The following is a 12,757-nucleotide window of genomic DNA, read 5'->3' as shown; positions in this document are numbered from 1 at the left end:
TATTCTAATTTTTCAAGGCTTTTTTGTTTGAAATTAAAGATTTTGTGAACCAGTTCAAATTGGAAGAAAGAACCCATTGAATAAAAGTTTTTATTTAAAAAAAAGCACCAACCATATAACCAAACTTTGGTTTCCTGTTCCTTTTTAACTATTCCGTGATAAACGGTTTAAAGCATTTGGAGCATTCCTCACTCCGAGAGCAATGATTGTGCTGAGAAGATAAATAAATGTAAGGTTTGGTTTATTTTATGGAGAATTTATCTGAGAGGTGCCAGACATGTGTGCTAAAGAGATATGGAATAGGTACAGAGTGTCAAAGCGGGACTTGGGTGTTAGGGCTGAGGTCCTTTGCACCTTTAAGGAAACTATTCTCGAGCACAGTCTCTGCTCGGCGTTTCTGTGGCAACAATGAATCGGGCTTCAGAGAATCTGAAAGGCTTGTCTGGAGAAGCTGCCGCTTCAGACGTCGCGGGGGCTGCTTCTCTGAAATCTGCTGTTACAACTTTACAGATTTTTTTTTCTTCTCATGCCTACTTGAAAAACAAAAATAAAACTCGCCTCTCGTGTGAGACACTTCTTTGGAGGGAGGACCACAGTAGTGTGCTGTATGGGCTTGCTGGGGGTGTAGTTTGTTCTCTCTCAGACGTCCCCTCGACTCACGATAGGCTTTCTCGGTGAATGAGTGGGTGATTAAAGGGATTTCCAGGGCTCAGTGCACAATAGACAGAGAGAGAGAGAGAGGAGGAGGAGAAGAGCCCCGGCCTTGGGCAGTTAGTGCTCTGTACGCTTGGTGTTCTGGGGATGCTTCATTCTCTCTGCAGCCTCTCGTCCGCTTTGACCGGCCACTTCTTCACGCCATGAAGCAGCGCGTGTCTGTCATCGCAACCGGCTCCCTTCCAAAATCCAGGCACTTTCCGGCGAAGATACTTCTAAGCGTCGTTCATATTTTGACCATTGCGGTTGCAGCCAGCAAGACAGGTGGTGAGTGGGGATTGGATTTAAATGTTCTTTCTCGGTGGCTCAAGAGTGTTCAGATTGAACAGAAAGACGTGCATGCGAATGAATTGTGCAGTTTCATGTATTCCAATTGACCGTCAGAATCCGAGAAGGGATTAAATGCAACGTTTTAATTGCTTACAATTCTTTTTCCCCTCACGTTTCAGTAAGGAACAAATGCACTGCTGACAAAACAACCCGGTGCACCGACTGCCTCCGCCTGGGTCCTGAGTGTGGATGGTGTTTTCAAAAGGTGATTTGACTTGTTCTTGATGCAAGATTTCTGTAATACCTTTTCTAGTCCTTAGGGCAAGCCAGATTGGGTTAAGGTTGACGAATAATTACCCAAGATAGGAATAAACAGATTCAAGCTCATTAAAGTTTATTAGAGATGTAATAATTTGAATATTTATTCTTACATAAGCGGTATACTTGAACAATCAATTTTGTACAGTATAGTTCTGCTATGCTGAAGCTTCATAGTAAATGGTTATTCTGTGTTACTTCATATTGATTTCATTAGCTTCAATGACAAATTTGGCATTTACACTGAGGCATCCGTTTCACCTCGCTCTTCTCTGCCTCTGATTTATCACACTGTTTGGCTGACATACAGTATTATTTTATTCATTTGTGGGACATGGGCGTTGCTGGCTGGCCAGCATTTGTTGCCCATCCCTAGTTGCCCTTGTAAAGGTGGTGGTGAGCTGCCTTCTTGAATCACTGCAGTCCATGTGTTGTGGGTTGACCCACAATGCCATTAGGGAGGGAACTCCAGGATTTTGACCCAGCGATTGCGAAGGAAAGGCAATATATTTCCAAGTCAGGATGGTGATGATTGAAGAGCAAAAATTTCTCCCAATTAAATATCAGGAAGAGCAAAGCCATTATCTTTAGCCACTGTTACAAACACATGCTTCTAACCACCCAGACTACTGTCTGAGGCAGAGCAAGATTGTTGGCAATCTTGGCGACGTATTGACCCTGAGCTGAGCTTTTCATCCTACATCTGTCCATCATCAAACTTGCTAGCTTTCACTTTTGTCACATTTCTCATCTGTGTTCACTCCTCATCTCACGCATCCACTGCTGAAACCCTTACCTATCAACCTTGTTACCTCTGGACTTTCAGTGCATTCCTGACTGTTCTCTCCCCCCACCCCCACCCCCACCCCGACCCCCACCCCGGCAATAAACTTGACCGCCCAATATCCTGCTGCTTGGATCCTACTATACGTAAAGACACATTCACTCATCTTCCCATGCTTCTTATATTATCTTGGTTGCTAGTCCAGCCACACCTTGTCTTTCTCGTTGTTCTTGCTTTCAAATCTTATCCCACCTTCCTCCTCCCTATCATTGTAACCCCTGGGGCTTTACAATCCTCTAATTTCTCTGAATCTTCCCCTTTCATATTCTCAATTTTCTTTGTTCTCTGGCAGCTGTGTCTTCAGCTGTCAAGGCCTTGACCTTAACTCTGGAATTACCCATCCAAACTTCTTCATCTCCCTTTAAGATACTCATTATCTCTTTGATCAAACTTTTAGTTACAGATTCTTATATGGCTGGGTGTCATGTTGTTTCTGTGAAATACGTTCAGATGTTTTATCTAAGTATGCAATGTAGGGCAGCATGGTGGCACAATCGTTAGTATTGCTGCCTCACAGCACCAGAGAACCAGGTTCAACTCCGGCCTTGGATAACTGTCTGCGTGGAGTTTCCACTTTCTCCCTGTGTCTGCGCGGGTTTCCTCTGGATGCTTTTGTTACCTTCCACACTCCAAAAATGTGTGGATTAGGCTGATACACCATGCTAAATTACTTCTTAGTTAGTGTCAGGGCAATTAGGAGGGTAAATACATGAGTTATGGGGATAGGGCTTGGGTGGGATTGTTGTCAGTGCAGGCTGGATGGGCTGAATGGCCTCCTTCTGCCCTGTAGGGATTCTCTGAAGTGCAAATTGTTGACTTTATTATGGTGCAGCATCTGTTAAGGTTCGTGAGGTTGGAATAGTGGATAAACAAAAGGAAACAAAAGTAGTGACTATTTATGTGCATTTCATGGTAAATTATAATTAATTTTGGATTTTCAATTGTACTGCATTTACAGTATATAAAATTCTGCACATTAGGACTTTCCAGATGAATCGCTGCATAGGTGTGACTTGATTACCAATCTCATTCAAAAAGGCTGCAATTCAGATTTCATTGAATTTCTTGAAGTCAAAAAAATCATGGAAGAAGAATCACAAAGCTCTCAACTGAGTCCCAGTAAAGTCTCTTTACAGCTGCAACCAGGTTTGATTCAAAGTAATTTTGTCTACTGATGTGGAAAGTATTTATAAAACATCTGAACACATTTTACACTGTGCCTAATGTTGCTGATTTAAATTGAGTTAGCCTTAAGTTTTGTTACCTTTCCTAATGAAAGTGTTTTGAGTCTTAGACTTTAAAAAATGTGAAGAGAATTTCTTATTTTCAATTTTACAAATCTTCCCACCAAGTTGCATGTAGTTGCAAGTTCTATGAATGATGGGATGGTTCAGGAATTCCATTAAATAATTTGGTTCTTTGCCATTTCACAAAGTTTAGCATTCAGCGTTCGCTTGTGTTTTCCAAAGCATGTCATGTTCTGTCTTGTTACTGGTTTTTATCAGTGTAGTTGTATCAATTACAAATAACAACTGAAAAAGAAAATGACCATTGTATTTTCAAGTATATAGAAAAACAATATTATCCTTACAATACTCTGAATATAATGTTGCTAAAATATCTCCTTGGCACCTTGTTTAAAGCACACAGATTGTGCAAATGCAGTTCTGGTTTTGAGGAGTTCACTGGGTGAAGTTCTTGCATCGTCTGCTGAATCTGCCTCTGGATTGTCCTCAGTCATTTTAAAATCTGGTCCTTGTTTCCATAATCCAACAAGATATACACACAGCTTGGACATGATTCACACTTCTGGGATGCCCCATGGGACATCTTACTATATTAAAAGGCCCTATATAAATGCAAGTTGTTGCATTTATTAAGCGGCTCAATGGTCAAAGGGAGCAGGAATTCCAACAGTTCCATTCCAATGTCAAGACCGAAATCTTCTCCAAGATGGAAATGGAAGGCTGACAATGAGATGGGATGTTTTGGGGGGACAAAAGCAGTATAAAATCCTGTCCCCCCCCCCCAAAAATAATTTTTTTAAAATAAACTTTCTTTTTGCTTAACCTCCTTGTTGGAGTACTCAGTTGCTGCTATGAAGGGGCAGAATATGCATGGTACATGTTCCAACCATTAGACAGTTCCAATTGTATTGGGGCCTATTTACATTACACCAATAGGCAGCTGCCTGAGCCACCTGGCTGAAGGCCCTGAGAAAATGGCACTGCTCATACCAGGGTGGGAATGGGCCAGCAAATGATATTCTGCCATTTTCAGCTCTCAACCACCCTGTTCCCACTCATGAAGGCCATGAAAGTTAATGCCTTTCAGTTGCCTCATTTTGTTTTGATCAAAATGGCACTGGAAAATTATTTTAAAAAAAAGTATTAATTACTTGAACTTCCTCACAGACTAACCAAATGAAGAAGAAAATTGTTTGGGTCAGAGAATATTTTACAATGACAGAAATGTCATATCATGCAAAAGAAAACCCTAGATTTTTGTGGGGATCCTTCCAATCTCCAGTTGTAACTTTGATGGGAGATCAGCAGAAAATTTGAAGAGAAAAACCTACATTACAGGAGCAAAATCGTTTGTATCTCCTTAATGCTAAAATCTGACAGATTGGCATGATTCATTTAAGAGGCTGTAGATATTATGGCTCCATTATTTTGTGCTCCTGTAAAAGTTATTATTTTGGTAATCTGTAACCTCCAGTATAGTTTTTACATGAAGCTGTCCACGTGACCTTGTCTGTTTAAGGCCTTTGTTCAGCAAACGCCTTTAGAAAGGGATCAAAAAGGGCACACCTTTGGAAGCTAATTTCTATTTCAGGAGAGGTTTCTTTAGATGACAGCTCATGTTAATCTCTGCTCAAGTCATCAGGAAATGACTGATTCACTTTCTATGTTAAAGATCGTTCAGTTGTGGTTTCTTTTTTTGTTCTATTAATACGACATTTTGACCAACGAGGTGCAAGTGTGACACATGATTAAAGTAGGTCAGATGTACATTAATAACATATATAAGTAGAAATAAATAACTGAAACAAGTGAATTTATCTAATATAATTGAGTTTTGGACAGCCTGGAGTAGTTGTCTTCAACTTTGAAATGTATCATTTCCATAAATGATCCATTATTAAAGCAGGGCTTTTATTAGAACCCAAAGTATCCTGAAAATGTCTTCAAATGCTGTTGTAAGAATTGGCTTTGTGATAGATTATATCTCAGTTTTCCACAGAATTCAACAAAAAAACACATATCCACCTTCCACGCAGCAGTCCAGTGCTATCTTTTGCGGATAAACTTAAATAGAAGGTAATTTTAAAGGCAATTTTAATTTGACAGGCTGTTATTTCTGCAACATTTCCAACAATTAGTTTGTAACAGTTTTAGCATAATGACGAGCAATTGCTTAATGAAGAGGTCAGAAACAATACTCTTTATGTGAATATTGTTGCTAGAATCGGGCTTTTTTTTGCAAATCCCACTTAAAAAATGTAGATTAACTGGTCATTCAACTCGTTTGATTTTGTGAGACGTTATGTAGAATTGGCACTTCATTGTTCTTCATGACAGTAATTTACAACATGTGAAATACTTGAGCTAGTCTGAAGATATGTTAATGAATACAAATTCCCTCTCCTGAAGTACGCGCACACTGGAACAAAAATCTGTAAATGAGAGGGAGTAGGTGCCCCAAGTGGGACACTGTAACTAAAACAAAAACGTGACAAGAAACTTAACTAATGAAATCAAGGTATCATTCCTGAGGGTGATGATTGCGCCCTAGCCTCTAAGCACACATATATGTATTGTACTTCTTTAACTTGGCTTTTAAACTTAATGGATATTAAGGTTTAGCTTTTTAACTCTTGTCATATGCGAGCTGAAACATATTAAGCTAAAAATTAGTTTACCTCCTTTGGTTTGGCTTGTGGGTCACGATACACAAGTTGCCTTTCAGATCAAGTGGAAAACACACTGACGTGGTGTGCCTACCAGATCTATATAAGGATAGTGCCTGGCTGAGTGGGTCACATACAGCTTGCTCCCTCTTAATATTTCTCGTTTCCTTTGCACTGGAGTGGGGAGCCAAGTAACATGGTTCAGAAACCATGTAGTGTAGCTATTCTTAAAGGCTCAGTTCCTATTAAAGAGAGGGTTTACATTTGAACTGAAGGCTGCTGGAAAAGCAATTAGGAAGACTGAATGAGAAGGTACACCAGTCAAGGAGAAAGGACCCAAAGGCTAAGTATTGCCTCCAAAGTTATGGTGACCCAGGCATTGTCCATGGTTTCATCGGGGATGCAGGAACTCCTTAAGGATCTGCCTCTGAAGAGAGTGGGAGCAAGTTGCCAGGAAGGTTAGTGCCCGCAGGGTGACCTCAAGTAAGTTTGCAAATAACACCAAGATCAGTGGAATAGTGGGCAGTTAGGTTATCTAGTATTGCAACGGGACTTTGATCAATTGGGCCAGTGGGCTGATGACTGGCAGATGGAATTTAATTTAGATAAATATGAGGTGATGCATTTTGGTAAACTGAACCAGTGCAGGACTTACTCAGTTAATAGGACGTTGGGGAGAGTTATAGAACAAAAAGATTTAGGGGTATCGGTTCATAGCTCCTTAAAAATGGAGTCGCGGATGGACAGGGTGGTGAAGAAAGTATTTGGCATGCTTAGTTTCCTTGGTCATAACGTTGAATACAAGAGTTGGGACGTCTTGTTGAACTTTTACAAGATATTAGGAAAGCCACACTTGGAATATTATGTACAGGTTTGGTCATTGTGTTATTAGAAAGGATACTAGTAAACTAGAAAAAGTACAGAAAAGATTTACTAGGATGCTACCCAGACTTGATGGTTTGAGTTATAAGGAAAGGCTGGATTGATTGGAACTTTTTCTTTGGAGCGTAGGAGGGTTATGGGTGATTTGTAGAGGTCTATAAAATAATGAGGGGAATAGATCAGCTAGCTAATCAACATCTTTTCCCAAAGGTAGGGGAGTCTAAAACTAGAGGGCATAGGTTTAAAGTGAGAGGGGAGAGATACAAAATGGTCCAGAGGGGCACAGAGGGTGGTGAATGTTTGGAACAGCTGCCAGAGGTAATAATAGAAGTGGGTACAATTTTGTATTTTAAAAAGATGAAAAACATTTGGACAGTTCCATGTTTAAGTTGGCTATAAAGGGAAATGGGCCAAATGTGGGCAATTGGGACTAGCTTTGTGGTTACAAAAAAGGGCAACATGGACAAGTTGGACCAAAGGGCCTGTTTCCATGCTGTAACCTCTATGACATGTTAACAGTGCTGGCAATGAGCTGACATTGGTGGTCCAAGGCAGTGAATTTATCCTCACATTGCATTTCCTACCTAACACATCACCAACCTCTCACTTTGCTGAATACACCGTATCGTCATCACTCTCCCAGCAGCACCCCCTGGCATTTAGGACTATTCACATCACCCACACACATCATCCTGTGATGTCAGCATCACACCCATTTTTCCCTGGTCCACACACCTGCGACCCAAGCACAAAGTTGCATAATCATTGTAGTATACTCTTTGTCTCTTGCAGGAGAAGGTCATATACAACACCTGGGAGACTGAGAAAACTCCACAATTCCATTCCTTGGTGTTCCAATTCATGGATGAGAAAGCAATAGAGTCCATGGCCTTCAGTGCCAGAGAGGCTGCCACAGGCTGTTGATAAGTGGTTTCCTTAAGCTACTCTTCAACTTCCTGCTCAACTTCATCCTGGGATGTTGTATCCAATGGAAGTTACAGATGGTTCAACCATGGACCTTCTGCTTTCCTCCTCACCCCAAACTACCACAACCAATCAACATCTTTTACACTTTTGTATGTTAAGGAATTTCCACCTAGACTATCACAACAAAACCAATAGAAAGCAAAAGAGCAAAACCACATGACAGGGGTGAGGGGACACTGTCACTTAATCCTACAATCCCAGTTACTGGTCCCAGATACTGGAATGCAAACCTTCAGGGCGAGGTATAGGATTGGAATTAAGATATGGTGAGCCATTAAACACAAATAGGCTACCAAACCAGAGGGAAAAGGAATGCCAGCTCCCTGAAGACGAGGTCATAAATAGATTCTGTTGCCAGGGACTTGGAGAAGTACTGGCATGAGATGGCATATAGGAGAATGCTGATGCACACTGAGATCTGTGCGGCCATGGTCTGTCAGATAGCATTCATTCGCCATCTGGAAACACGGAGGAGCCCGGCTCAAATAGGGCACAGTCAATTTCGTAGAACTTGGAGTACATCCTTTTCGGTGTGGAAATGGTGGCCAAGGTGATGAGAGGACAAATGTACTGAGTAACAATGGAGAGCCTGGTGAGCTTTGTCTGAACTTGAACTTCCACTTCCACTCCAGCACCGGCAGAAGTATCCAATGTTTCAGTGCACAGTTGAAGCTCAATTAGAGATCGTGAGATCCATGCTGGTTGCCATGCAACCTCAGGCTGATGTCATCTTGGCTGTATATCTGTGCTCAAAAGGGCTTGCTGATTCTTACAACAGCCCGGCAATCTGTGCTGCTGTCGGTTACAAGGATTGCTGAGTTGCCACCCTGGAGGAATGGTAGTGGTATTTAGAACACAAACCCACAAGATGACAGCTTTGCTGTTTTTTCAATAACAGTGCATGTTATAAGGCTGAGTTTACAAAGTCCTTTGTTTCAGGAAATCATGGCATACTCCTATGGTTATGTTGCATCAACCTCTCTTAGCTTAATGGATTGAAGATTGCCTGGGATTTTTGGCATACCACTCAGGTTCTCACTGTTTGTTTCTTGCACATGAAACCAGGAATACTCATTTGTAAAATCTACCCATGTATATTTTTCTGATGTGCCATTATCTCCGTAACCAATCGTTACAGTTGGACATTAAAATGTAAATACAAAAATTGGAGCAGAGACTCACCTCAATGTTTCACTGAAATGCAGTCAAGTACTGTCCAATTCTTAGATGTCAAGGCAAGTGCAGGAGGACCATGACGAGGAAGAAAGAGATAGGCCACACCGCAATAGGGACTCAGAGGCACTCCCACCTTTCAGTCCTTGGGTCTCCCTTCCTCAGGCAAAGCCCAAATGTTGCCTTGTGGCCTGCTGATTTAGTCTGCCCATGGACAGGTGCAGGTAGGGCAGGGCCCTCATTACCCCCCAAATCCAGAGAACGTCTATCCCGGGCATCTCCTGTGTCAGAGCAGGGAAACAAGCAGATTGCCTCTAGCTCAGCTGAAGCCATAGGGGTTGCACCATGTGGGAGTATTAGAAAGTAAATAAGAAAGAAATAATAGTTTCACAAGGCAAGGGGTGTGAATGGCCTTTTTTTTAAAAGGAACAGATGCCAGAAATTTAGAAGCAATTGTATTGTCTCTGATTGATCTTAGGAGTTTACAGCTAGCTACAGTTGCCTATTTGGACCATTACTCCCTTGGATATACTTGAACAATGGCCTTAATGGAATAGATTAACTCAACAAAATGAAGGAGATCATCATTGACTTCAGGAAGCATAAAGGAGAACATGCCCCATCTACATCAATGGGGCAAAGTAGAAAGGGTCAAGAGTTTCAAGTTCTTAAATGTCCTGATCACCAATACCTTGTCCTGGTCCCCCCCCCCCCCACCCCGGCCGACAGTTAACAAAGCCCACCAACGCCTCTACTTTCTCAGAAGACTAAAGAAATTTGGCATGTCAGCTACGACTCTTAGAGATGCACCATAGAAAGCATTATTCCTGGTTATATCATAGCTTGGTATGGTGCCTACTCTGCCCAAGAGTGCAAGGAGCTACAAAAGATCACACACATAGCCCAATCCATCAAGCAAACCAGCCTCCCATCCAATGACTCTGTCTAGACTTCCCACTGCCTTGGCAAAGCACCGAGCATAATTAAGGACCCCACACAGCTGAACATTCTCTCTTCCACCTTCTGGCATTGGGAAAAAGATACAGAAGTCAGAGGTCATTTACCAACTGATTCAAGAACAACTTCTTCCCTGCTGCTGTCAGACTTTTGAATGAACTTACCTTACATTAAGTTATCTTTTTCTACACCTTAGGTACAATTGTAACACGACATTTTGCACCCTCTCATTTCCTTCTCTCTGAATGGTATGCTTTGTGTAGCACGTAAGAAAGAATACTTTTCACCGTGGGCTCGATTTTTACCATTGTGTTGCGCCCATTTTCAGGCGGGAAAACATGATAAAGTCGGGCATGAGACCATTAATGTGATCTGCATCTGTGCAGATGCCCACTTTACCAAGGCCTGTGATCTGATTCACGCCCAAAATGGGCTCAATGGCGTTGTAAATATATTTGCATGCATTTAAATTGAATTAATGAAAGGTCCGCCCAAACTTAGCAGTGTTTTCCCCCGTACCGCTGTATTTGCTAATATGGAATTGGGCTGAAATGGATATGCTAAATAAAAGTCTGTTTTGGGCGCTCCAGCTTCTGAAGAGCTGAGTTCAGAGCTCCCAACGGCTCTCTGACTCAGATCGGGGGTGGGGGGTGGGGGGTGTGGGGGGGAGGCAGGCCAGATCATTCTCTGGGGAGGGAGGAGGAAGTGGGTCAGATGTACCTCTGGGGGGGGGGGGGGATGGGGATGGGGGAGGAGGAGGAGAGTGAGGCCACATCATTCTCTGGGAGGAGGGAGGGAGGGGGAGTGAGGACAGATTGTTCTCTTGTGGGGATGGGGAAATGAGGCCAGATCGTTCTCTGGGAGGGGAAGGGATGGGGGTGGTGGGAGTGAGGCCAGATCATCCTCTGGTGGGAGGGGGGGGAGAAGGGAGGTGGGTAAGATGTATCTCTGGTGGGGGGTTGGGGGGAGGCCAGATGGATCTCTGTTGGGAGGGACAAGGGGGGCAGGGGGGGTCTGCTGCCACCCTGCAGGCAATCGGTGGGGGGGGGGGGAAAGCGGCAGAGAGGGCGCTGATTAGGGGGACAGTGATGCCTGTGGGAACCATCGCTCCCGCTTTTTGCTCCTGGGCCGCTTTGTCTGATTTCTGTGGCCCAGAAGCGAGCTGATACGGGCGTGCTTTTTCAAATTTTGTTTCTAACTGTGCATATGCAGTTCAGAGCTCCGATCATTTTGGGTGCGCTAAGCCCCGCCCACAGCATGATTCTGACCTGTGATTTCTTTTTCAGGCTGAGTGCATATGGGGCGCCTGAAAGCAGATTCCCAAGTCGGATCTGAATTGTGCCCAGATTCAGCACTTAGAATGAAAATGATAAAATCGGGCCCAGCATGTTAATACGTGTGACAATAATAAATCAAATCAAATCAAAAATCAAACCATCTAAAATGTGTGGAGTTTGCACATTCTCTCCATATCTGTGTGTGGCTTTCCTCCGGATGCTCCAATTTCCTCCCATAGTGCAAAGATGTATGGATTAGGTGCATGAGTCGTACTAAATTGCCCTTTAGTGCCCCAGGATTAGTGGGGTTGCAGGCTTCGGGCCTTGTTGGGATTGTTGTCAGGGCAGAGTCAATGGGCCGAATGGCCTCTTTCTGCACATGTAGGGCTTCTGTGATCTCCATTGTATACTCCAGTCGTAAGGCTCCCTCAGGGGAAACACCCGGTGGAATCTTCCAGCCATTCCTGCCAGCGGGATCTTCCAGTCCTGCCAACAGCGACCCCATGGTGGGAGTTCCCTTGTGCTGAGGGTACGATCGATAGGAAACCCCGTTAACAATGGCGGGACTGGAAGATCCCATCGCTGGCCAATGGCTGGCTCTGCTTCTGTTACTTGCTGCAGGGTGGGGGTGAGTTGGAAATCCGACCCATCGTGTGAGATCCACCAATATAGCTACAGCTTTATAGATAGTCCAAAAGTGTGGGTTAGGTTGACTGGTCCTGCTAAATTGACCCTCGCGTCAGGAGATTAGCAGGGTAAATGGGTGGGGTTAGGGAAATAAGGCCTGGGTGGGGTGTGATCAGTGCCAACTTGATAGGCCGAATGGCCTCCTTCTGCACCGTAGTGTTTCTATCATTCTAGATGTTAAGAAATGTGGATACGATTGGAATTCTGATAGAAAGGTGACTGTAAATTCATATGGTTTATCTCATTCTATTTCATATTAATATAGATGTATCCATGTTAGCATATATAATTCAGATTCTGTTTGAACAGAGAAAAATTGATTGCTTTATCAATTTTTGGATATTAACTGTGCATTTTCAAATTTTGTTCATCTTTCAGATCTGTAGCACTTACAATTTTTTCATTTTCTCTTACAAATAATCTCTATATGCCTGATGATAAATGTGCTGTTTTTTCATTCCTTTTGTCAAACAGGCAGTGAGGCAAGCTTTGTAGTGAAAGTTCGGCAACTGCACGACTATCCGGTGGACCTTTACCATTTAGTTGACACATCAGCTTCAATGGTGGCTAATTTAGAAAGATTACACTCCATGGGACATTCTTTATCACAGAAAATGGCAAAATATTCCAGTGATTTCCGATTTGGGTTTGGATCTTTTGTTGATAAGCCAGTGTCGCCGTTTATTAACATTCATCCAGACAAACTTATCAATCCATGCAGGTAATAATTGCTGA

At 42.8% G+C, this 12,757-nt stretch overlaps 1 protein-coding gene across 1 annotated transcript in view; it reads left to right on the top strand.

Annotated features, from left to right (window-relative positions):
• The first annotated feature begins 576 nt into the window (after positions 1-576).
• itgb8 (integrin, beta 8) overlaps positions 577-12,757 on the top strand; it is an 80,202-nt gene continuing 68,021 nt past the window's right edge. The window contains exons 1-4 of the mRNA XM_080207146.1: positions 577-981; positions 1,164-1,249; positions 3,127-3,292; positions 12,497-12,743. Coding sequence (XP_080063272.1) covers positions 858-981; positions 1,164-1,249; positions 3,127-3,292; positions 12,497-12,743 — 623 coding nt within the window. The 5' untranslated portion in view covers positions 577-857. The remainder of the gene's footprint in view (positions 982-1,163; positions 1,250-3,126; positions 3,293-12,496; positions 12,744-12,757) is intronic.

Source organism: Carcharhinus amblyrhynchos, chromosome 2 (assembly GCF_965287045.1).
Source record: "Carcharhinus amblyrhynchos chromosome 2, sCarAmb.v2.hapA, whole genome shotgun sequence".
NCBI lineage: Eukaryota > Metazoa > Chordata > Chondrichthyes > Carcharhiniformes > Carcharhinidae > Carcharhinus > Carcharhinus amblyrhynchos.
Note: the sequence above shows the minus strand (reverse complement) of the source record. Positions and strands in the feature narration are given on the sequence as shown.